This window comes from Callithrix jacchus, chromosome 5 (genome assembly GCF_049354715.1).
Source record: "Callithrix jacchus isolate 240 chromosome 5, calJac240_pri, whole genome shotgun sequence".
NCBI lineage: Eukaryota > Metazoa > Chordata > Mammalia > Primates > Cebidae > Callithrix > Callithrix jacchus.
Genome location: NC_133506.1, coordinates 8,526,556 through 8,552,676, shown reverse-complemented (window position 1 = coordinate 8,552,676; position 26,121 = coordinate 8,526,556). Strand labels below are relative to the sequence as shown.

At 47.8% G+C, this 26,121-nt stretch overlaps 1 protein-coding gene across 8 annotated transcripts; it reads left to right on the top strand.

Moving 5' to 3' along the window:
* Positions 1 to 11,126: 11,126 nt before the first annotated feature.
* SLC52A3 (solute carrier family 52 member 3) lies at positions 11,127 to 25,824 on the top strand. 8 transcript variants are annotated; one of them, XM_035298195.3, is made up of 8 exons: positions 11,127 to 11,155; positions 17,394 to 17,706; positions 18,260 to 18,449; positions 19,188 to 19,275; positions 20,238 to 20,855; positions 21,622 to 22,127; positions 24,093 to 24,216; positions 24,678 to 25,824. In XM_035298195.3, the coding sequence occupies exons 3-8, from the start codon at positions 18,439 to 18,441 to the stop codon at positions 24,888 to 24,890; spliced, it is 1,560 nt and encodes a 519-aa protein (XP_035154086.1). In that variant the 5' UTR covers positions 11,127 to 11,155; positions 17,394 to 17,706; positions 18,260 to 18,438; the 3' UTR covers positions 24,891 to 25,824. The 8 variants fall into 8 exon arrangements, with proteins under 8 accessions (XP_035154086.1, XP_078227292.1, XP_078227290.1 ...); XM_078371166.1 differs by lacking the exon at positions 19,188 to 19,275 and having other exon boundaries at positions 17,591 to 17,706; XM_078371164.1 differs by lacking the exon at positions 19,188 to 19,275.
* The last annotated feature ends 297 nt before the right edge of the window (positions 25,825 to 26,121 follow it).

Genomic DNA, 26,121 nt, shown 5'->3' with positions numbered 1-26,121 from the left:
TACTTAGTGTATAAGTGGTTTTTGATATCAAAACGCAATCTCTCCAAAGATCATTAAATAATTTCCCTTTAATTAGAGACAACTTTATTATATAAAAATTTGTGGGGTTTTTTTTCATAAATGCTCTAATTGTGACTTAGACCATTCATGGCATGCTTGGACTTTCTTGTTTGTACACACATTCCTGTTTCTTAAATAACCAGTCATTTTATTCTAGGACAAAAATTTACCATTCATGATTCTTTCTCATGTAAAATTATTTTTCTTTCATCTTTCCTACCAAAAATACACTTTGAGTTCTATAACTTTCTTTACATTTCTTTTATTTTCTTGTTTCTTTTATCTTATTTTACATACAACCTTTAAATAAGCTTTGCATTAGACAAAAATTATCCTCTTTTTAACAAGAACACTTTTTTTAGAAAACAATGATTTCCTATCATATATTTTTAATTGAAAAATATCTAGTTAATAAAATATCTATTATTTAATTTAACATAAATTTAGATTCTAAATTATAACGTTTGTCTACAAGTATCCCATCACATTTACCTAATTATTTTATTTTAATAATTAACCTACATTATTTATCAAAACTGTGATAGTCATCATTTAAAGTTATTTCCCTGTCAACCATTTTATAGCCTGTGAATTTTAAGTGTTTGCCTAAGTAAAAATCTCATGATTAAATATATGGTTATTTTACTAAATAATTCATGATTTAGCTGTTTTCATTAAACCAATATTAATGTCTTATTTATCAAAAATTACACAAGCAAAGATCATTCTGTTTTGAGCTGCATTTATACTTTTATAACCCTTATGCCATGTTTTGACACCTTATAGCTTTTGGCAGGGATAAGTATGAAATCCCTTGATCAATAAATGCAAACAAAAATTTCTGCTAACAATTTTTAAGACATTTCTAATATTATTTTACCTAATATGATACCATATACCCAAGGTGTCAGGGCACAGCTTGATTTTATATATTTTAGGGAGACATGAGACATCAATCAGTATATATATATATATATATGATGTATATTGGTTTGGTCCAGAAAGGCGAGACAATTCAAAGCGGGGAGGGGGCTTCCAGATCATAAGTAGATAAAAGGCAAAGGGTCACATTCTTTTGAGCCTTTCACTGAATATGCAATTTACAGGAATAGTCACATATGTCTTAGTCTGGCTTAGTGAAACAACAGGGCAAAGGAAGCCATCAGATACATGTTTGCCTCCTATGAGCAGAGGGATGACTTTTGAGTTCTCTCTGTCCTCTGTCCACAAAGAATTTCCTTGTGGGAGCACTGTGTGGGAGGTATGTAGCTTTCTTTTTTTTTTTTTTTTTTTTTTTTGAGACAGAGTTTCGCTCTTGCTACCCAGGCTGGAGTGCAATGGCGCGATCTTGGCTCACCTCAACCTCCGCCTCCTGGGTTCAGGCAATTCTCCTGCCTCAGCCTCCTGAGTAGCTGGGATTACAGGCATGCACCACTATGCCCAGCTAATTTTTTTGTATTTTTAGTAGAGACGGGGTTTCACCATGTTGACCAGGATGGTCTTGATCTCTTTTTTATCTTTGTAGCTACCTTATTTAGGCATAGAATTGGAGGCACTTTGCCCAATGCAGTTCCCAGCTTGTCTTTTCCTTTTGGCTAAATGACTTTGGGGTCAAGATTTATTTTCCTTTCACAGTCTTAAGACTTTTCTAGCAGTGATAGACATGTGCCAGTTTTTGCTAAGGATATCTCAAGAGAGGCGGTAAGTTCCCCTAGTATGATTTCATGGTAACTAAAACCTTCTCAAGGGGCAAGAGTTGTGATAGTTTCCACAGTCATGACCACAATAAATCCTAGGGCCCATTTTCTTCTAGAATGGATTGCAAATTGGAAGTTATGTCCAAGACAGTGATCTAGCTGGGAGCTGCCAATTCCAGAGTACAATCACCATAATGAAGAGAATTACCAAGGTGGCGTAGGGCCAAAGCTCGAAAAAGGTTTAAATAATTATTGGCAGTGCTGCAAAGCCATAACAGTTCAGGAAGGGCAGGTAACATATTTTTGAACCTTCTTGGTTTAAAAGGGCCACTGCTGCTAAGACTCCTAAACAGGTGGGGTGGGGGAGTGCATTCCTGAGATACTAGGTCTAAAGTTTTTGAAAAATACTCTCTAGGGCACTTTGAGGACCCCAGATCTTGGGCTAAGACTACCAAAGCTTTTCCCCTTTGTTCATGTACATACAGAAAAAAAAAGGTTTAGCCAGATCTGGTAAAGCTAAGGCCAGGGTCGAGATTAAAGCCTGTTTTAAAGTGTTCAGAGCATGCTTCATATCATTAGTCCAGGGTAGTTTCTCAAGTTCCCTTGAGGGCTTCATATAAAGGTTTTGCTATTACTCCAAAGACATAAATCTATACTCTACAAAACCCAGCCACACCCCAAAAGAACCAAAATGATTGGAGTTATTGGGGTTGTCATGTTTAACATAAGATCTTTAAGAGCACTAGAGAGGCTATTTGTATTGGGGGCTAAAATAAGACCCAAAAATTGAACCCGTTGTGTAGATATCTGCGCCATAGGAGATACTTTGTACTCACAATCAGCAAGTCTGTCTAGTACTAATTCTGTATTTTGGTCTGAAACAGCCTTGTTACGAAGGCAGACTAGTAGGTCATCCACATACTGGAGCAGACTGCTGTCTGGGAGAAGCTGTAGGATGCACAGGTCTTCAGCTAGGGCCTGTCCAAAAAGATGGGGGCTATCTCTGAATCCCTGGGGTATGATTGTCCCAAGTTAACTGTTGAGTTATTTGAGTATCTGGGTCTTGCCATTCAAAGGTGAATAAAAATTGGCTATGTGGGTGTACTAAAATGCAGAAAAAGGCATCCTTGGGATCAAGTACAGTAAGCCAAGCTGTGGTGGAGGGAATCTGTATGAAAAGGGTGTAATGCTTTCAGACAATAGGATGAATTGGAATAGCCGCTTAATGAATAATTCTAAGGTCCTATACTAGTCAGTAGGAGCCATCTCATTTCTTTACAGATAAAATGGGAGGGTTGTAGGAGTTGCATGGTAGAATAGTCAATGGGTTAAACATTTTGTTATGAAGGGCTTTAACCCTTTTGGTGCTTCTGGTTTCAAGGGATATTGAGGGTTCTGGGGAACTTACTAGCATTTTTTTTTTTTTTTTTTTTTGAGACAGTCTCCCTCTGTCACCCAGGGTGCAGTTCCATGATCTTGGCTCACTGCAGCCTCCGCCTCCCAGGTTCCAGCAATTGTTCTGCCTCAGCCTTCCGGGTAGCTGGGATTACAGGCACCCACCACTACATCTGGGTGCTTTTTGTATTTTTAGTAGAGATGGCATTTCACCATGTTGGCCAGGCTGGTCCTGAACTCCTGACCTCAAGTGATCCACCTGCCTCAGCCTCCCAAAGTGCTGGGATTACAGGCATGAGCCACCACACCTGGCCTCTTACTGGCATTTTTAAGCTGAATGACAATGAGAGCAGCTGATCTTGAATGGCCAGGAATAGAAGTATTTTAAACCTCAAACGGCACTTTTTTAATTTTTAAAATAAAAAAAAAATCTTTTTTTGAGACAGTCTCGTTGCGATGCCCAGGCTGGGGTGCAATGGCATGATCTCGGCTCACTGCAACCTCTGATTCCGAGGTTCAAGTGATTTTCCTGCCTCAGCATCTCAAGTAGCTTGGATTATAGGCGTGCGCCACCACACCCAGCTAATTTTTGTGTTTTTAGTAGGGTCAGGGTTTCACCATGTTGGCCAGGCTGGTCTTGAACTCCTGACCTCAGGTGATCCGCCCACCTCAGCCTCCCAAAGTGCTAGGATTACAGGCATGCGTCACTGCACCCAGTCTAGAAATTCCATTTTTTAAAACCTGTGCAATGTATACAATGCTAGTCCTGATAGTGCCCCAGTGCCCAGGATTAAGAGATTTGTCCTATTAGCAGACACTGAGGTGGGGGTGGCCCAGCAATCTACCCAGTGCAGAAGTAGCAAAGGTGGGATTTTTACCCATTCATACAGACTAAGGGTATTTATTGGTTCCAGGGTGAGAGAGCTTATTACAAGCTTGGAAAGTTTCTGTGTGGGGGAGAAGTCTATCGTGGGTTGGAATGTCTCTGGCTGGAAAGAATGTTATCTTGGAGCTGACCTCCCTCCAGCTGGAAGTGAGGCTATCTCAGGGCTGGCATGTCTCTGGTCAGGGAGAGGGTTTAACATGGTTGGAAAGTTTCTGGTCAGAGATGTCGTTTGTGGTTTATGGTCATGCTGACCTTGGGCTAAATCCAAAGGCTGATGCCCTTTGGATTTAGGTGGGTTTTGATCAAAGGGAACTTTAGAATGGCAGTGCTTGTCCAAGATGGTGATGCTCCTGCTCTGTCAATCCATGTTTTATAGTTATAAAAAGGATGAGGGGCAGCGTGTTCTTTCTAGCTATTTCCTGCTGACGGGACAGAGAGTTTTCTGATCTCAGATTGACTATAGGAGTAACTGCTGCCTGTGGATGTTTTGGGGTAGTTGTCTGTGAAATGGCTATGATCCTGTTAGTTAAAAATCTTTGGAAAAGGTTAACGGGGCAGGGTAAGAACATTAGTCCTCGGCCTATTCTTAGGAGAGGGCTCAGGAATGGGATGACCCATGCTGTGACTTTGTTCCCAAACCAAGAATCTATTTGGCTGTTTTAGTGTTCCCTTAGCTTTTTAGCCCTTTCTTCAAGTTTTTCAGCAGCATCTCTTACTGGGCCCAATTGATTGATACAGAAACAGCATTCCTCACCCAAGGAGACTCAGAGACACATTTGGAAAGTGTTCTTTTCTCTTAGTAACTGTTATTCTTGCTATGATGATAATAATTAAGCAAAATGCTACAGTAATTGAGATTCTCTGTCTGATATTCCACCCTGAAGGTGCTACAGTATATAGTCCTACTGCAAATAGTAGAGTGGGTAAAGCAGTTCCCACAAGGAACGTAGGGTGGCATAGTAAATAATCTCCATTAGGCCAGGTGTGGTGACTCATGCCTGTAATTCCAGTACTTTGGGAGGCCAAGGCAGGCAGATCATGAGGTCAGAAGTTGGAGACCAGCCTGGCCAACTTGATGAAACCATGTCTCTACTAAAACTACAAAAAATTAGCTGGACGTAGTGGTGGCCGACTAATCCCAGCTACTTGGGAGGCTGAGGCAGGAGAATCGCTTGAACCTGAGAGGCAGAGGTTGCGGTGAGCTGAGATTGTGCCACTGCACTCCAGCCTCGGTGACAGAGTGAGACTCCATCTCAAAAAAAAAATTCATTACAAAGTTTTTATATTTGGCTTAAAAGGAGAGTTAATAACATCAAAAAGTATTTAGTGAGGTAGGGGTGAGACCAAATAAGATGAGTAGTTCTCATTCAGTTACTTTTTATGATTTTCAGCTTAAGATTTCCTATTTCTTTATACTGATGTTTAGGATGTTCCTTTGGGCTCTCTGGGGTTGCTTCCTCAGCTTTCCGGGCTTTGACTCAAGTGTGATGTATCCAGAAGTTGATTCTTGTAAGAGAAACCATCTCAATTGCCCTGGGTTCCATGGACTCACTAGATGTGGGGCGGAAGGATTCTGGGCACTCTCAGTTATTAGTTGTCAGCACCAGCAGCGAAGAGATTTCTCCTGTGATGGTCGGGTTGGGGGGAGCGGTGCTTAGAGGCAGCGCCTGCTGAAACATCTAGTTTTCAGTTCATAGGGCTTTAAGAAAGCGTAGCTTAGTTTGTAAATTTGAAGTCAGAAAAATTAGAATTTAATTTAAACTGTAGAAAATCATAAAAATTGAAAACCGTTAGGCAACACTAGAATTTAACAACAGGTGCGCTGTAATATTCGAGACATCATTTTCTCTCTCCATTTTTATTAAAAGACAGGTCATGATAGGACCGGTTTGGTTTATTGTACTTGGCTTAATTATTTGCATACAGTGTCACAAGGATAATTATTTGGTTGTGTTTTGTTTTTTTGAGACGGAGTTTTGCTCTTGTTGTCCAGATTGGAGTGCAGTGGCGTGATCTCGACTCACTGCAACCTCCTCCTCCAGGGTTCAAGCAATTCTCCTGCCTCAGCCTCCTGAGTGGCTGGGATTACACACACCTGCCCCCACCCCCAGCTAATTTTGTATTTTTAGTAGAGACAGAGGTTTGCCATGTTGGCCAGGCTGGTCTCCAACTCCTGACCAGTTGATCCACCCACCTTGACCTCCCAAAGTGTTGGGAGTACAGGCGTGAGCCATCACGCCAAGAATAATTATTTGTACATAGGTTTTTTTTAAAAAAAAAAGTTAGACCAGATAATTATTTGTTACATAGGCCTTTTAAAAGAAAAAATAAGTTAGACTGGGTGCTCACGCCTGTAATCCCAGCACTTTGGGAGGTCAAGGCAGGTAGATCAACTGAAGTCAGGAGTTTGAGGCCAGCCTGGCCAACATGGTGAACCCCTGTCTCTACTAAAAATACAAAAATTAGCCTGGCATGGTGGCACATGCCTGTAGTCCCAGCTACTCAAGAGGCTGAGGCAGGAGAATCGCTTGAACCCAGGAGGCAGAGGTTGCAGTGAGCCGAGATCACGCCACTGCACTCCAGCCTGGGCAACAGAGCGAGACTCTGTCCCAGAAAAAGAAACAAAAAAAAAGTCAACAGTGTAACATGTATTCAAGACTACTGAAAAAACAGTTTACATATACTTTTGGTTAAAAGATTATAAGGAGGCGAGAGAATGTGGACTTTTACCTAGATTGAAAGGTTAAAGAATTGTTTTAAGTTGAAAAAAATAAAAATGAAAGTTTAAGCAAGTTTAGGAAGGTTAATTATAAAGGAAATTCTGTGTGTAAACATATTGGCTAAATTTAAAGGTGTATCATTCAGTTTTTCTGTAAATTGAGCATTAAAATCAAAGCACAATGGGTTTTTTTAAAACACTAACCTGCTCTTTAGCAAAAACTGTAAAGGGTTAAAAAAGGTCTATAAGAATCTGACCTCACAGTCAAACATTAAATTTGGGTAAAGTGTCTACAAGGTTTTTATTAAAAATTGAGTTTAACATTAATAACACGCTAATATAAAGGTAAAATTTGGCTTATTTGGTATAAAATCATACAAGAAGCATTTTTATAAAATGGTGTTTGGCTTTCCTTTGGGCTATGTTTGTATAAATATGTTATTGGTATGTGTTCCAAAGTTATGGGAGACTCCTATAATTCTGATATATCTTAACGTACATTATCCTTACTCATTAAAATTGTTATGTTAAAAGTATTGTGTGCCACAGAGGTAACAGATTTTCCTGTCAATTGCATCTTTAACTATGGCTATCCTAAAACTTTTTGTGATCCGTAAACAATTGTTGTCTTGTTTTGGTCCTCTCCAGAAAGCGGTTTTATAAGCAGCTATAAAGCTCTAACAGGTGCTCTTGATGCGGGTTTCTGATGACTTTGGAGATCATGACATCAGGATAGAGGAAAAATGTTCAGGGCTCTTGAAGAGTTAAAATGTCCATTAATGGCCAGGTGTGGTGGCTCACGCCTGTAATCCCAGCACTTTGGGAGGCCAAGGCAGGCAGATCATGAGGTCAAGAGATCGAGACCATCCTGGCCAATATGGTGAAACCCTGTCTCTACTAAAATACAAAAATTAGCTGGGCGTGGTGACGAATGCCTGTAGTCCCAGGTACTAGGGAGGCTGAGGCAGGAGAATTACTTGAACCTGGGAGGCAGAGGTTGCAGTAAGCCGAGATTGCACCACTGCACTCCAACCTGGTGCCTGGCAACAAAGCAAGACTGTCTCAAAAAAAAAAAAAAATGTCCATTAATATCAAGCAGGACAGGAATTAACTGCATGAACTGAATTAATAGGAGGCTTGAGTGATCTTGACATTTTGCTCAAAATATTGCTAATCCTTTGTTTTGCTTTTCAAAGTCAAAGAAAGTTTTCTATTGAGCTATTGACAGGTTTTAACAATCTAGTATACTCCCAGGAACAAACTTTGGTGCATACTATTTCTCTTTCCCTGATCTTTACTAAAATTTGGAAACTATTGGTAATACAATTATTTGCATAAGTGCAATAAGAATCTGTTTCCTTTTGTAACAGGACACAGTTGGGAAAACTGTTTATTTTACCATGGCCTTGACTGGAATAGTGTGCTTTCCTTTAAGGAATCAGACTTGACTTATGAAGCCAAGAAAAGCCTTGGACCTGGCTTCATATTTTGTGTACACAGTCCCTGTACAGGGTTTCTTATCTGTGGTAAGTAAGGAATGTCGCTTTCTGGCAGGCTGGGAACCCTAAGTTGTCTTGTAACCTCAAGAGGAACAATTCCAAGGCTAGGTTCAGTTTTACAACATCTTATCTTAAATTCTTTCTATGGAACAATACATGTTACACTGTTAACTTTTAGCAACTTTTATTTGTTAGTAACTTTGAGATTTGAATTATGTACTAGATGTAGAGCCTAGGACCTAGACAGAAGTGCGGATAAGGTCTGACTGATTCCAGCATTTACCTCCATGTGTCCTAGGTCTTACCTGGCTGCAAAGCAGGCAAGTTGTACAGCTAAGAGTTACAGTGGCATTTTATAATGCATTCAGGAGACCTAGTCACTTTTTCTGTTTTTGAGACAGAGTCTTGCTCTGTTGACCAGGCTGGAGTGCAATGGCACTACCTCGGCTCACTGCAACCTCCACCACCCCAGTTCAAGTGATTCTCCTGCCTCAGCCTCCCGAGTAGCTGGGATTACAGGCACCTGCCACCATGCCCAGCTAATTTTTTATATTTTCAGTAGAGATGAGGTTTCGCCATGTTGTCCAGTCTGGTCTCAAACTCCTGATCTCAGGTGATCTACCTGCCTTGGCCTCCCAAAGTGCTGGGATTACAGGCGTGAGCCACCACGCCAGGCTGCCTAATCACTTTTAAATTGTACAACATTTCTTGCATAAATTTCCTTTTATAAAATTTTCGTGGTTTACACAGAAAATCTCTGACATGCCTCAACTTTCTGATTTTTAAACATTCCTCTTTTAAAACAACCAGCTAATTTACTTTAGGACAAGAATTTACCATATAAGTTTTTTGTTTCTCGTTTTTTTTTTTTTTTTTGAGATGGAATCTCACTCTGTCGCCCAGGCTGGAGTGCAGCGGCACAATCTCGGCTCACTGCAACCTGCGCCTCCAGGGTTCAAGTGATTTTTCTGCCTCAGGTTCCAGAGTAGCTGGGATTACACATACGCACCACCATGCCTGGCTAATTTTTGTATTTTTAGTGCAGACAGGGTTTCACCATATTGGCCAGGTTGGTCTCAAACTCCTGACCTCGTGATCTGCCCTCCTTGGCCTCCCAAAGTGCTGGTATTACAGGTGTAAGCCACTGTGCCCCACCTATAAGATTCTTTTTTCTATAAATTCTCTTTTCTTTAATATCAAAGATGATAAAGGTTTCCTTGATAAAAACAAACTTCTAGGCTGGGCGCAGTGGCTCATGCCTGTAATCGCAGCACTTTGGGAGGCTGAGGCAGGCGGATCACAAAGTCAGGAGTTTGAGACCAGGCTGGCCACCGTAGTGAAACCCCATCTCTACTAACAATACCAAAACTAGCCGGGCACGGTGGTATGTGCCTGTAGTCCCAGCTACTCTGGAGGCTGAGGCAGGAGAATCACTTGAACCCAGGAGGCAGACGTTGCAGTGAGCCGAGATCCGGCCACTGCAATCCAGCCTGGGCAACAGAGCGAGACTCTCACAAAGAAAAAAAAAAACTTCCTTGATGTCTGTGGACTAGACTGCTTAAAGCCACAAGATTAGAGATTAGAGTATTTCACTAAATCGTTCACCATGTAGCTATCTTTATTAAACCAATATTGATGTTTCATTATTAAAAAGTTACGGCCAGGCGCGGTGGCTCACGCCTGTAATCCCAGCACTTTGGGAGGCCGAGGTGGGTGGATCACGAGGTCAAGAGATCGAGACCATCCTGGTCAACATGGTGAAACCCCGTCTCTACTAAAAATACAAAAAATTTGCTGGGCGTGGTGGCGCATGCCTGTAATCCCAGCTACTCAGGAGGCTGAGGCAGGAGAATTGCCTGAACCCAGGAGGCGGAGGTTGCGGTGAGCCGAGATCGCGCCATTGCACTCCAGCCTGGGTAACAAGAGCGAAACTCCGTCTCAAAAAAAAAAAAAAAAGTTACAAGGAGCCCAGGTGTGGTGGCTCACACCTGTAATCCAAGCACTTTGGAGGCCAAGGCGGGCGGATCACCTGAGCTCGGGAGTTCAAGACCAGCCTGACCAACATGGTGAAACCCCGTCTTAAAAAAAAAAAAAAAAAAAAAAAAAAAAAGTTACAAGCAAAGATGATTCTGTTTGGACCGTGAAAGGTGGAGGGAAGCCATGTTTTCCGTCCCTACTGTACCAAATACTTTGGGTCTGTGAAAAAATAAAATAGAATTGCAGACCCTCTAAATTTGTTTTGTACTCTCTATGCCAACTTTTGGCACCTTATAGTATTTGGCAGAGATAAGTATGAAATTGTGGCTTGGCGCAGTGGCTCATGCCTGTAATCCCAGCACTTTAGGAGACCAAGGTGAGCGGTTCACCTGAGGTCAGGTGTTCAAGACCAGCCTGACCACTCCACTCCAGCCTGGGCGAGAGATCAAAAAAAAAAAAAAGAAGAAGAAGAAAATGGTCATGCTGAGAGCCACATAACTAACTGCAGGGCTTAACTTCTTCTTGGCATCATAAATGTAGAGGGTCTTGTAATATTTAATTACATATCTATGAGTAGAAATCCCACAAAATATGAGACTTCAAAGAAAGGTCAGATGATCGAAGTTTAAGGACTAGAACCGTTTGCACATCTTTTGTCAGCTGGGGATCAACCCTCATGAAATCTGGGTGGCAAAGGGCACTCAATAAAGCAAGCCCTTTATTGCACGGTTCTACCATCAGGATTCTCTTCCTAGCTGGTCTGCAGGGCAGATTACAGATACAGAGTAGGCTCTTTGTCTTGCGGGGAGCCTCATCCACCCTCCGCCTGCCTTTCTCCAACCTCTGGGCGGGGACAGGCTTATACAAACTGAGCTGCCTGTGGCCCCTCCCATGCAGAGCGTCCCAGGAACTGGACCAGCAGGTAAGTGAGCAGAGCCGGGCAGCTCAGGCCTGTGAGTGCGCAGCTGCTGGCCGGGAGCACAGGGCACTGACCTGGCTGTGGCAGGCGCACTTGTCTGGAGCCAGCAGGTGTCCCGTGGCCTTTCCCTTAGTTTCAGGCTGCCGTGTCGGGAGAGACCAGAGAGACAGGAGGGAAGAAAGGTTTCCTCCTGAGCTGGCAGGTTGGAGTCGGGACAGGCTCAGCCATCCGGGTGAATTCCAGAGCCCTGGTGCCTCCAGACCAAAAGGCTGGGTGCCGAGGCTCATGCCTGTAATCCCAGCACTTTGGGAAGCTGAGGCAGGTGAATCGCTTGAGCTCAGCAGTTCAAGACTAGCCTGTGCAACATGGCAAAACCCCATCCAAAGAAAAAATACAAAAATTACCCAGGCCAGAAGTGGTGGTGTGAGTTAGTAGTCCCAGCTACTCAGAAGGCTGAGGTGAGAGGGTGACTTGAGCCAGGAAGGTTGAGGTTGCAGTGAGCTCAGATTACGCCATAGCAGCTTGGGTGGCAGAACGAGATCCTGTCTCAAAAAAAATGGTAACAATAAAGAACAAAGAGTGGGTCCCCATTGACTCCACCCAGCTCCATCTCCATACTATCTCAGAACAACTTGACAAGGCTGAAGGCACAGGAGGCTGAGAAAGAGGGTGGGAGTTGGAATGGATGTGGAGGAGAGGGGAACTGGCCTGGAGGAGGCTGCTCCACCAAGGTCAGCCCCGTGGGAGGTCTGAAGCCCTTCCTGGCCCTGGAAGGAAGAAGTGGGGAAGAGAACTCACAGTCCACTTCTGTGGGCCAGCTTGAGCGCCTGTTACCTCATTCCCATTTTCCTGGTTGGCTGAGCCCAGAAAGGCCAGGCATTCACAGACCCTTTCACAGATAAAGAAACCAAGGCCCAGAGAGGGTGAGCAGCTGACCTGAGGTTGCACAGCCAGTGATGACAGGCTTGGATGCCTGCCACAGCCTGAGATCAGGGGTGGGGCAGGGCTCTGGGAAGCACTATCTCCTTCCTGGTGTAGTTTTCCCCACCTATCCAATAGAAATATTGAGTTGGGATGAGTTCTAGGGGAGCTCTGAGGTCCCAGCAAGGAGAGGTAGAGATGGTCTCCTGCTACATGTGGCTGTGAGCAGTAAGGGAGGCTGAGCTGTACCGTTCCCAGCGCCCCAGCTGCCTCCTGCCTCCCAGCACCTCCTTGCCTCCCTCTCCACTGCAGCTTCCCATTTTTCCTTGTCTCTGTTCTTCTGTCATCCTTTCTCCCCTTTTCTGCTTCTAGCTTTTGGTTCTGTTTCTTTGTCTCCGTCTCTTCTCTCTCACTCCCCTTCATCTGCCCATCTCTCCCTGTGGGTTTTGTGGTTTTGACCTCTTGGCCTCTGTTCTCCATGGACTCAAAGCCATTCCATTCCTACCCACTCTCATGAGGGTGAGGCCAGGGCCAGGCCCTAGGTAGATGCCTGCGGGAGTCACTAAGTTCTCCAGGAGCCTGGAACCCAGAAAAGCGTTGGCTCAGACCCTTGCCCAGGAGTGAAATGTGCCCAGTGTCATGCTGCCACCTGGCTCTGCCCTGAGGGTCACCCTGGCCAACACAACCCTCACAGCTGAGGCAGGTTTCCTCCAGCCTGGCCCACAGGACTAGGTGCCTACCAGCTGGCAGCTTGTTCTTGCAGAGCGAGAAAGCAGCCATGGTGCCAGGGGCTCAGGTGGCCCAGCCCGTAGCAAGCCAAATGGTCACCTGGGCACTGGGGGAGAGGACACGGCCCCAGTCACATGGAGATTACACTCCCATGGGAGAGACTAGTGCTCAACAGATAGACACAGATAAACTCCCATAACTGAGCTATTGTCAGTAATACCATGAGGAAGGAAAGCAGAGGGCAGGAGAATGTGGAGGGGGTCAGGGGATGGCGTGCGGGGTGGAAGCTGCCTGGAAGAGATGGCCCAGCCCGTACATGAGGGTGCACTGGCCCTGGACAGAAACCCACTTCCAACTCCCTTCACTCTCTTGTGCTGGGGTTCACAGCTTTTGATGCAAGAATGCAAAAGAGAAACCTTTGCCTGGAACTGGCTGGGCGCAGTGGCTTATATCCTGTAATCCCAGCACTTTGGGAGGCCAAGGCAGGCGGATAACCTAAGGTTGGGAGTTCAAGACCAGCCTGACCAACATAGAGAAACCCCATCTCTACTAAAAATACAAAATTAGCCAGGCGTGGTGGCTCATGCCTGTGATCCCAGCTACTCAGGAGGCAGAGGCAGGAGCATCACTTGAACCTGGGAGGCGGACATTTCAGTGAGTGAAGATCACACCATTGCACTCCGGTCTGGGCAACAAGAGCGAAATTCTGTCTCAGGAAAAGCAAAGAAATCTTTGCCTGAAACTGATCCTTCTAGCCTCCCTATCTGTCGCGCACCCATATGGGGCATCTTAACTGTCTCATGTGAAGACTTAGGTTTCTGGTCTCTGGTGATCACAGAAGGGGACCTGGATCCTTGGGAAGCAGATATGTCTTGAAGCTTCTCTCAGCTTCTCCTGAGCCTGTGCTCCATTTCTCTCTTTCTCAGGCCCACGTCTCGGGAGGCCACCAGTGAGTGGAATCCTGCTCAGCTTGGCCCCAATAGCCTCTTCAGCACCCCCCCACCCCGAGGCCTTTCTCAGGCTGCTTAAGAGGGCTGGGTTCACAGTCAAGCATGTCAGGATGTAAAGCTCAGCTCCCAGCTGTATGGCCCCAGACAAATTTATCTCCCTTTCTAAACCTCAGTTTCCTCATCTGTAAAATGAAGCTAATTGGAATGCCAGCCTCAGGATTGTGACGGATTTGATAGGTAATGTGTGCAAAGAACTTCGCACTGGGTCTGGCACAATAAGCAGCGTATGCGTGGCAGCTGTGGTTGTCACTGCTGTTATGGTGACTCTTGGCCCCTTTGCTACAGCACCCTAAATTCAGAAGGGCTCTCCTCCTGCTTCCTCCCGGCACCTCATGTTTCACCTCACAAAAGCCAGCACCATCCTGTTAAAAACTAGGTTCGAGCTGTGGTCTCCTCTGCCTACTCACAGAGCTTTTGACTCTAGAGAAAACCCCCAAGCTCCCACCCACAGGGCCCTAGGGGACCTGCCCTGTCTCCCCGCACCCACTCCCACTGTCTGCAGCCACACTGACCTCCAAGCTTTTTTTTTTTTTTTTTTTTTTTTTGAGAGGGAATCTCGCTCCATTGCCAGGCTGGAGTGCACTGATATAATCTCGGCTCACTGCAACTTCCGCCTCCCGGGTTCAAGCGATTCGCCTGGCTCAGCCTCCCAAGTAGCTGGGACTACAGGTGCCCACCACCACGCCTGGCTAATTTTTGTATTTTTAGTAGAGACAGGGTTTCACCATGTTGGCCAGGTTGTTCTCGATCCCTTGACCTCGTGATCTGCCTGCCTCAGCCTCCGGAAGTGTTGGGATTATAGGCATGAGCCACCACGCCCAGCACCTAGCGGTCCTTTGAACAGCAAAAGCCACTTCTGGGACAGAGCAGATGTGGCTGCACCCCAGGGCCTTTTCACTTGCTGTTTCCTCCCCTGGATGCTCTTTCCCTGGACAGCTGACTCCCACACTCCCTTCACGCCCGCTCCTTGACAACTGCACATTCCCTGCTCAGGAGCCTTGCTTTCCTCAGGAGTCCTTGCTGCCGCCTGACTTGCTCTATATTTCTGTTTTTTGTTCTGTGTCGTGACTGCTTCCTGCACCTTCCTGAGAGCACAGATTGTGGTTGAGGACACAGTAGGTGCCCAAGAAATATTGGTTAAATGAATAAAGCAGCACTGCAAGGTCACTGTACATCATCTCAGCTCACCACAACCTCCACCTCCCGGTTCAAGTGATTCTCCTGCCTCAGCCTCCTGAGTAGCTGGGATTACAGGTGCCCACCACCATGCCCAGCTAATTTTTTGCATTTTTAGAAGAGACAGGGTTTCACCACGTTGGTTAGCCTGGTCTCCAACTCCTGACCTCATGATCCATCCACCTCAGCCGCCCAAAGTGCTGAGATTACTTTGGGAGCCACCACCGCCCGGCGATATGCACCTTTTAAAATTATCCCAACACATTCTGAACACCACCTGTTCTGAAGCTCTCCTTTTCTCTGGGGCCTTTTTGCACATGTAGTTCCCTTTGCCTAAGAAGTCCCCTTCATTGTCATTGATGACTGTTCCTCACCGAGTCCTCCAGGTCCAAAAGGACACCTCCATTTTGAGGAAGGAGAGAATTTGGAAGTGAGCCAGGGCCATAGGGCAGATGCGTCACGTGGGGACACACCCCACGACGCCTGGTTTCCAGACAAGGAAACAGACCCCCAGAGCCAAATCATATCCCTCAAGCGACACAGCTGTGGCAGCAGCTGGGTCAGAACCACAGAATTCTTTGTGGTGAGTGGGGATTTAGGCTTTCAGTGCCTAGGACTTGTTGAACATACAAGAAAGTCAGGCTCCTTCTGCCCTGTCTGCCCTCATCTCCCCACCCAGCCCTCCTTGGGAAAGCTACTGATGTTTGTAAATGTTTAACTGGACACCTCAAGGAACTCTCATTAGTTTAATAGCTTTTCATATGGCAAAGGTCACCATCATCTGCAAATTCGCCTACTCGCTTCAACTATTGACTTAGCATCTTTCTTAGGCATATCATGTAATATCGCCTTTGCTACATCCGTGTTAGTTTTGCACCTTCGTCTGCTGTCTTGACCAGGAAGGATGAGTCAGGCCTGAACCTTGGGACTGTGCTCTGTTCATTTCTCCTGAAATGTCTGAGGTTATCTTGGGACACATTCAGAATACAGAGAGTCACTACAGTGTTGACTCCTTCATGAATTAGAGTCTCGATAAGTGAAATAACTTTTGGTCTCAATTTATACATTTATACTTGTGGTGCCAAATTCCATATGGAGGGCTCTTTGTTCCTTTGCTTTTTCCCTCTTTCTCTCCACCCCTTTTTTTTTCATTTCTCTGCAAGACATTTGCCCCCAAGTGTCTAAACAACCACTTTTGTTAAGTTTTGATTTTTGATCAAATCCTGGTTGGGACAGGATCTGAGTTTCAGGGTCAGAGAATAGGTGGCAAAGGAGGTAAACGTATTCATTGGCTTTTGCTATAATCTGTTCATCTGCATCCTGGAATGTGCATCTCTGTGCACTTAGTGCAGAGGAGGCATTTTTGTTTGCTTGTTTTTTGTTTTTGTTTTTTGAGACAGTGTCTCACTCTGTCGCCAGGCTGGAGTCCATTGACATGCTCTTGGCTCACTGCAACTTCCGTCTCCCGAGTTCAAGCGTTTCTCCTGCCTCAGCCTCCTGGGTAGCTGGGATTATAGGAGCCCACCACCATGCCTGACTAATTTTTTTTTGAGATGGGACCTCCCTATGTTGCCCAGGCTGGAGTGCAGTGATCTTGGCTCACTGCAACCTCTGCCTCCCGGTTTCAAGTGATTCTCCTGCCTTGGCCTCCTGAGTAGCTGAGATTACAGGCATGTGCCACCACACCCTGCTAATCTTTGTATTTTTAGTAGAGACAGGGTTTCATCATGTTGGTCAGGCTGGTCTCGAACTCCTGACCTCAGGTGATCCGACACCCGGCTAGAGACAGAGTTTTACCATGTTGACCATTGCGAGGCTGGTCTTGAACTCCTGACCTCCAGTGACCCACCAGCCTCAGCCTCCCAAAGTGCTGGGATTATAGGCATGAGCCACTGTGCCCAGCCTCAGAGTGTTTTTGTTGTATATAAAATAAGAGTGACTTAAACAACATAAGGGTTTGTTTACAATTTAACAACAACATTAAACAAATGAAACAGTTCAACACAGGTAAAACAGGGCTCCTAAGGGTGCTCTCTGCCTGAACAAGGGAGCCTAGTATGCATCTAACCCCCACCACATGCCTCATAGTACAAAATTGTTGCTGGAGTTCTGGCCATCACATCTGAATTCCAGACCGAAAAATGGAGGAAGAGCAGAAGGACACACTCCCTTATTGTTAACTCTTTCCCCATTTGCCACAAGGAAAACCTGCTTGCAACTACAGCATTTACCCCAAGATAACTTTGCCACGAAGTATGTCGCTTTTATTATTATTTTGCCTTGCTCTAGTATATTGACTTTAGAAACAAAAGACTTCACTCTATTTATAGCATTCTGGTTTTAATAGTGGTATTTCCATTTATGAAACATAGTAATGCTTGATTGCTAAAAATATCAAATCCTAGAAAACACAGCATTTCTCGATGCCAAGATGGCCCGAGTCTAGGATGGAGAAAGAGAGCAAAGCGGTGGCCACTTCTTCCAAAATATTCCTGAAAAGCCAGAAATCTTGCCGGTTATTTGCCATCCCCCCGCATTGAGGATTATAGTAACACACTGTCGAACACTCTGGGCGAACCAAAGTAATACATCTGCTCTCTAGCTTTGGCCAGTGTGTTAATTGGCAAATCCTGAGCTAAGTCATTGAGAAAGGCCCTTCCACCTTCAAAATGCCAGATGCCCAAGCAGCCCCCGCCCTCAAAAAGCTTCAGTCTCAAGGTATGTGCCTGCATGCACCCACACAAGAACAACCTTAAATGAAGGGTTCGTGGGGCCCCGATGAGGACACCTGAGGCAGCCAGAGGTCTCCTGGAGGATGGGATCTTGTAGAAAGCTTGGATGTGGACAGAAGAGGGGGCGGCACTCCAGGCTGAGGGAACAGCAGAGGCGAAGATGTGCCACTGCTGCCTGGGCGCTTCCCCTCCCTCCTTGGGTCCCCTTGGCACCCCCAGAGCAGGCCTTGCCTGTGCCATTAGTCAAGTCAGTTTGCTAAGGGAGGGAACAGAGTCTCAGGCCCCCAGAAGGGAGGGGCAGAGCAGGCCTGCTAGCGGATCTGACTGCGTTACACCCCAGGAGTGGCTCTTCCCAGAGAGGAAAAGGCGGTAGCCAGAAAGGCAAATGAGCGTTGGGTTCGCTCAGTGGAGACAGGAGGAAGGAAGTCCCAGCCCTGTGGGCAATTCCATGTGTGGGAACCGTGCGGAGGAGCTGTCTGGGATTCTGGAGGTTCCTGGGTGAAGCGTGGCCACAAACTGACACTTCTGCTTTGTACTAGAAGGAAAAAGTATGGAGTTAAAGACTGCAGCTTGAACTGAAAAACCCTGGACAGGCTGCATGCTGCAGGGAACCCAGTCCAGACCCCAGGAGAGCCCCTCTGTCCCTTCGGACCCCGTCCGTCTCCCATCTACAAAACGTGGACATTGGCCCAGTTGACGTGTCTCTGCAAAGAGGTGCATGTACCACTGGTGAGTTCAGTTGATACCTGGTGGAGGAATCTTTTCCCTTTTTAAAGTTTCATAGTCATGGATTAATTCTCATGCGAACAAAACAAAAATAACTATGCCACCAAACCTGACGTTTCATGGTAATGGTCGGTAACCCTTAGTGGTGCTCGCTGCATGCTGGGATTGTGGGAAATAACATATACTCACCAGCATACTTACATCTCATCACAAACCACAGATAGAGTTCATACTGTCACTGTCTCCTACTTACAGATGAGGAGATGAGGCCCAGAGAGGCAAGGTCACCTGCCCAGGGTCACCCAGATTATAAGCAGCAGAGCCAGGGTCACACTCAAACAGCTGGCTCCAGAGCCTCACTCCTGGCATCTCCCACATTCCTGCTCAGACTAAAGATAGAAAAGAGTCAGTAACAGCACAGGTGGGCTGCCACTGCTAGCTGCCAAGGGGGTAAACAGATGGCAGAATGGTTCCGCGGGGCGAGAGGAAGTGGCCTCCAAAGGCCACCTACAGAGTTCCGTAATTTCAGGAGGAAACAAAAGCCAGACTGAAATTTTATTTCAGGTAACCATATATTTGCATCAGGTAATGTGTTTACATGGTTCACAAATCAAAGCTCTTTTAAAAGCTAGACAGAGGCATCGCCGACATCCCTGCATTCCCTGTGTGTGTCCTTCAAGGTTGCTTTGTGCCAGTACAAGCAAAGAAAACATATTTTTCCTCTTCTTCTATGTCCAACAGGCAGTATGCATTTTCCTGGTTCCGTTTACCTGCCTTGATTTTGTTTCAAGATTATCAGTATAGCCTGGAGACCTTTCCTTGTCAGCCAGTAAGATCTGCTTTCCTTATTCCTTATGCCTTTAAACAGGTGTGTAGGATTCCAGTGGGTCCCTTGAATTAGCCCCTTCTCTGTTAATAGCCAGAGAGGAGAAATTTCCCATAACTTGCTATTATGCACAAGGTCACAACCTATAATAACCTTGTACACGAGTCATTTTGCCAGGCTTTGGGACAATCTCATGGTGGGAAATGGCACCCTGCAGTGGCTTTCCTACTGTGAAGGAAGGTGATACTCTTTTCATATGTTTAAAGCTTATTGGTACCTTTTTCTCTGACTTGTTCATATCCTTGGCCATCTGCTTTGTGGGGTCTCTTTGTTTTTGATTTTTAAAAACTCTTTACATATTAGGAAGATGAGCCCTTTGTGATTTATGTTACAAATATTTCCCCCACATTTTCATTTAACTTTTGACCTTGCTGTTGGTATGTTTTGCAGAAGCTGCTTTGTTTGCATTTGTGTGTTGTATTGATTTTTATTTTCATGAGTCATGGTTAGGAAAGCTTTCCCCTGTTTTCTGCTAATAAAAAACCAGCTTGGGCCAGGCGCAGTGACTCATGCCTGTAATCCCAGCACTTTGGGAGGCCGATGCAAGCTGACCACGTGAGGTCAGGAGTTCCACACCAGCCTGGCCAACATGGTGAAACCATGTCTCTGCTAAAAATACAAAATTAGTTCACATGGTGGTGCATGCCTGTAATCCCAGCTACTTGGGAGGCTGAGGCAGGAGAATCACCTGAGCCCAGGAGGCAGAGGTTGCAGTGAGCCGAGATCACTCCATTGCACTCCAGCCTGGGTAAAAAGAGTGAAAGTCTGTCTCAAAGAAAGAAAGAAAAAAAAAGCCAGCTTGTTCACAGGGAGGGGAGTAATATGAGAAAACCCTGGGCCCCAGATCACAGTGTCTTGCTAGGTGGCGAAGTTGAAATTACTCACCTGGTGTCCTCCTCTGCCAGCCCTGCTGCAGGCTGATCTGGGGAGGCCTCTGGCCCAGGGCAGATACCACCATGGCCTTCCTGATTCACCTGCTGGTCTGCATCTTTGGAATGGGCTCCTGGGTGACCATCAATGGGCTCTGGGTAGAGCTGCCCCTGCTGGTGATGGAGCTGCCCGAGGGCTGGTACCTGCCCTCCTACCTCACAGTGGTCATCCAGCTGGCCAACATCGGACCCCTCCTGGTCACCCTGCTCCATCGCTTCCGGCCCAGCTGCCTTTCCGAAGTGCCCATCATCTTCACCCTGCTGGGCATGGGAACCGTCACCTGCATCATCTTTGCCTTCCTCTGGAATATGTCCTCCTGGGTGCTGGATCGCCACCACAGCATCGCCTTCTTGGTCCTCACCTTCTTCCTGGCCCTGGTGGACTGCACCTCCTCAGTCACCTTCCTGCCCTTCATGAGCCGACTGCCCACCTACTATCTCACCACATTCTTTGTGGGTGAAGGACTCAGTGGCCTCTTGCCTGCCCTGGTGGCTCTTGCCCAGGGCTCGGGTCTCACTACCTGCGTCAATGTGACTGAGATGTCAGACAGCATGCCAAGCCCTGTGCCCACGGGGGAGACTGACATCACACAGGTACCCAGAACCATCGCAGCACTTGGTTTGCTCACAAGTGTAGGGGAGGGAAAATCTGCTCCCCTCTATCCTTCTAGGTTCTCTGGTCGGTCTATGAGCTAAACTGACAAGGCAGATCAACAGCAGGAAACCCATTTGAATTACTTACAGACAAACGCATGGGGGCTCTCCCCTTAGGTGGGGGGTTCTCTGCTTAGGTGAGTCTCTCCCCTTAGGTGGGGGATTCTCCCTTTAGGTGGGAGGCTCTCCCCTTAGATAGGGGGTTCTCTCCTTAGGTGGGGGATTCTCCCCTTAGGTGGGGGGTTCTCTCCTTAGGTAGGGGGCTCTCCCCTTGCTCAGTCTCCAGCTAGCCCCTCCTCTGAATATGTCTGTGGTTACCACTGCTGTAGGGTAGCTGAGTGATAAAAGGTGTAGCTTCCCAGTCAGAAAGCACCAGGTGAAGTCTGGCTTTGTCACTTTCTCCCTGTGACTCTCAGGGAAGGGATGAAGCATTCTGATGCCTCAGTTCCCTCTAAAATGGGGGGTGATGGTCCCACAGCACAGGCCTAGGAGGCACAGGGACTTATCCACGAGCAGTGCCCGTGCTCAGTGGCAGTCAGTGTGAGCAGTCATTATTGCCACCTTGTTAGTTATTTATTTATCAAGTATCTATTAATAATAACACATAATCTGTATTCTGTATTATCACTGTCATGATTGTTGACATTCTGCATTCTGATCCCCGCCCCCCACCAGGGATCTGACTGACCTGTCTTGTCCTTTGCAGGGAATTCCCACAGCTTTGGTGTCCACTCTCCCCAGAACGGCAGCACCGCTGTCCCACCTAGAGACCCGCTACCTCCCCGCCCACTTCTCACCCCTGGTCTTCTTCCTCCTGCTGTCCTTCATGATGGCCTGCTGCCTCATGGCATTCTTTGTCCTCCAGCGTCAACCCAGGTGCTGGGAGGCTTCCGTGGAAGACCTCCTCAACGACCAGGTCACCCTCCACTCCATCCGGCCACGGGAAGAGAATGACTTGGGCCCCACAGGCACAGTGGACAGCAGCCAGGGCCAGGGACATCTAGAGGAGAAAGCAGCCCCCTGCTGCCCGGCCCACCTGGCCTTCATCTATACCCTGGTGGCCTTCGTCAACGCACTCACCAATGGCGTGCTGCCCTCTGTACAAACCTACTCCTGCCTATCCTACGGGCCGGTTGCCTACCACCTGGCCGCCACCCTCAGCATTGTGGCCAACCCTCTCGCCTCCCTGCTGTCCATGTTCCTGCCTAACAGGTGTGCCCCCATCTGGCCCTAGGGAATCCTAGCGGGGGAGCACTTCATTTCAGAACCCAGAATTCCAAACCCACCTGCTGGGCTGTACGTGCAGTGGTTAAGAACATGGTTTTGCGAGCACCCAGGTTCAAATCCCAGCTCTGCCACTTGTCAGCTGTGTATGATAAGACAGGTCACTTCACTTCTCTGTGCCTCAGGGACATTTATCTGGAACAGTTCTACCTCCTAGGACTGCTGGAAGCATGTTATGAGCTGATTCTATAAAGCTCTTGGAGTGGTGCCTGGCACATGGCAGGTCCACCCTAAGTGTTGACCATCACTGCCATCAGTCCATGAGGAGAGCAGGCAGCCACTGGGGTTCCCATTTACAAGGGGAAACCATGAGGCTTGGAGAAAGAGCTTGACCTGGTCCAGTTCCCAGGATTTCAGCCCTGCCCTCCTGCCTCTAACCTCCAGCTGGTTCCTTAGAGTCACAGTTCTAGAAGAACGGCTGGGGAAGTTGATAAAACACAGATTGAACCAGCCTAGCCTGGGACCTGGGATTGCAGTTTTTAGTAAAGAACCAGATGGTTCTGAGGCAGGGGCTTCAGAACCTAGAGGAGAAATTCTACCTCAGGATCTTTGCATTTAGGTCCTCCAGCCTCGAATCCACACTGGCCTGCCTTCCCTCGCTGGCCTGTTCAGACCCACTCTCCCAGCCCAGGAAGGAGGACACTGAGAACAGAAGAACTAGACAAAAAGCTTGCCAGGAAGCTGGATTTTCTACCTTAGGGCCTAGAAACCAGAAGGAGGGTGGAGGATCTGAGGGAAGCAGGACCAAAGGCCCAGACTTGCAAATCCAAGAAACCCTAAATATTAGAATTACAGAATCTGAGTCATGGAATCCAAGAACATTGGAGCAGAAAGAGTCTTTAGGGGCATAGGCAGACCCCTATCTGTTCTTACCCAGGGCATGGACCAGTCTTGGGGTTCTGGAGACTGAAGAGTGGGACCCCAGGGACAAGGACCTCTGAGGAAGGACAGTGTCCTCAGTTGTCAGATGTAGGTTTGCATGGAAGGCCACCTGCAGAGAGATGCTCCTAGCAGCAACAGCCAGCTTCCAGGGCCCCTGGAGATAGCAAACCCCACTTGCAGAGGCTGATAGCTGAGGACAGACAGGGAGGAATCCCCTGAGGTAGCACAGCACGCCCCGCTGTGCCAATGCCCAATCCAGCTGTCTTCACTTCAGCCTGGCTTCCTGGCCAAGGCTGGGGGTGTCACAGGAGGAAACAGCAGCAGGTAAACACCAGGTGGGCCACAGCTGAGCCAGGCCCTGCATGCGCTGCTCCCGGAGATCACATAGCCTTGCAGAACTCCCATTTGGAGCCTCAGAGACCAGTCTCAGCTTAAACAGTAGAACTGAGATTTGAGGCCAGGTGTGGTAACTGACGCCTGTAACCCAGCACTTTGGGATCACCTGAGATCGGGAGTTTGAGGCCAGCCTGACCAACATGGAGAAACCCCCGTGTTTACTAAAAACAAAAAATTAGCCAGTCATGGTGGCACATGCCTGTAATCCCAGCTACTCGGGAGGCTGAGGCAGGAGAATCACTTGAACCCAGGAGGCAGAGGTTGCAGTGAGTGGAGATCGTGTCATCACACTCTGGCCTGGGTGACAAGAGTGAAACTCCATCTCAAATTTGAAAAAAAGAAAAGAACTGGGATTTGAACCAGGACCATCCAGTGTTAGAGTCCATTGCGCTTTTCTTGCTTGGGTTCCAGGCCCTGCAGTTAACGCTGGGGACGACTCAGGCCGGTCCTGCCCTTTCAGGAGCCTCCCTGGCCCACTTGAGTCAGGCAGCCTGGAATTTTCCACATGAATCTAAACTAACCCTGGAGACACTGGCCATCCACACGGCCCCCAGGGGCAGGGGGACAGAGGTCAGGCTTCTCACCTCCTCCACTCACCTCCCCCACTCTCTCTAGGTCTCTGCTGTTCCTGGGGTTCCTCTCCGGGCTCGGGACCTGCTTTGGGGGCTACAACATGGCCATGGCGGTGATGAGCCCCTGCCCGCTCCTGCAGGGCCACTGGGGTGGGGAAGTCCTCATTGTGAGTATCCAGCTTAGGGCGAGGGGGGCTGCTCCCGATCCATGCCCCCACCTCCTAGCCAAGGCCTGGTAGAGCCTGGGCGCAGCGCTTTCCAGCGAGCAGAGTCTGTGGGGCTCTCCAGGGAAACCCCAGGTGGGAGGGGTGCCCCTTCCACATGTGGAAGTGGAGGCTTGGGGAATCCAGGTGGCTGGCAGGCCGCCTCCCACCATGGGAAGCAGTGGCCTTCTCTCAAGTGCCCTTGACTTGATCATGGACACATGAAGCCAGAAGACCACTGGGCTCTCCTTTGCCCCTGGGCGGTCAACTCATGGGACCTGTCAGCCCCGCAGGATCACTCCCAGAAGGCTCTCCTTGCACCTAGGGAGTATCCCATGGGTTTCCCTGAGCCCCGTGAATTCTCCGTCCTGGCGCTCGCCCTGCAAACCCCGTCACTCTGCATCTCTTACCGCCCGTCCCTGCAGGTGGCCTCGTGGGTGCTGTTCAGCGGCTGCCTCAGCTACGTCAAGGTGATGCTGGGCGTGATCCTGCGTGACCGCAGCCGCAGCGCCCTCTTGTGGTGCGGGGCGGCGGTGCAGCTGGGCTCGCTGCTCGGAGCCCTGTTCATGTTTCCGCTGGTAAACGTGCTGCGGCTCTTCTCGTCCGCAGACTTCTGCAGCCTGCACTGCCCGGCCTAGGCAGGCCACCAACCCCGCCCCCATCGCTAACAGCCGGGAACTGGGGTCCAGAGAGGCCAGGCCACAGAGCAAGTGGCAGAGTCTGACTACTTGAACCATGAACGCAAGTGCCCACTAGGGACTGTGGGGAAGGTCAGAGGCCACCCATGGGACCTGGAAATGCAAGGCACAGACAGCTCTACTCCCAACTCTGTGTCACAGTCCCTGTGACTGCCAGTTCAGATCGCCTTTGCTTTGACTCTCAAGAGCGGACCGATTTGCAGCGTGTAGCCGGAGGCAGGCCCAAGGGTGTTAGAAGGGACAGCTGGGAGGGTGAGCTGTCCCTTCAGGCTGTGTGCCTTGGAGAAATCACTTGGTTTCTCTGTGCCTGTTTCCTCATCCATGCAATGGGGATTACCATCTACCTCACAGGCGTGGCACAAAGACAAAAAGAAGCAGCAGCCGGCATGAAGCAAGCCCTCCTGAGCCATCTGCTGATGTGACAGTCCATGGTGGTGACAAGAGTGACAGTCAACACAACCTAGAAATGGCCAGAAGGGTTGAGAAAGGCCCCTGCCCACTCTCCTTTGCCCCGAAGTCTCACAGAGCGGCTTCTACAAGACAGGTGGCTGACTGTCGAATCTTGAACATCCGGGCTCTCGGATTCCCAGCATGGAGGATGTGGTACCCCCCACACCCCTTCCTGTCATCCTTCCTGGCCCATGAAGCCCTACTTGTTGGAGAGTAAGTGCCCTCCTGGAGGCAGGGGGAGATGATTTGCTGGTGGGGCTAGGGAAGGCCCACCCATGAGCCTCTGAAAGCACACTCCCCCACCAGACTGGGGACCAGACATGCAGAACTCCTAGACGTATTCTCTCAAACGGAGGGGGCAGGGTGATATTTTGTTTTACTTTCTGTTTTTCATTTTTTTAAATAAAGACATTCTCTGCTTTTACACTCATATCAGCCTTGAAAGGAGAAGTACAGGCATGGTACAGTGGCTCACACCTGTAATCCCAACACTTTGGGAGGCCAAGGCAGGCAGATCACTTGAGGCCAGGAGTTCTAGATCAGCCTGGCCAACATGGCAAAAACCCATGACTCAAAAATAATAATTTTAAAAAGAAGAAATTTAATGTGAACCCCCAACATGTGCAATTAGTTTTCAGTTGGTTCTAAGCTCAAGGCTGAGCTCAGGAATGAACAGAATCAAGTGCGTAGAGAATGTCTGGGTCTGGGGCTTTTTTTTTTT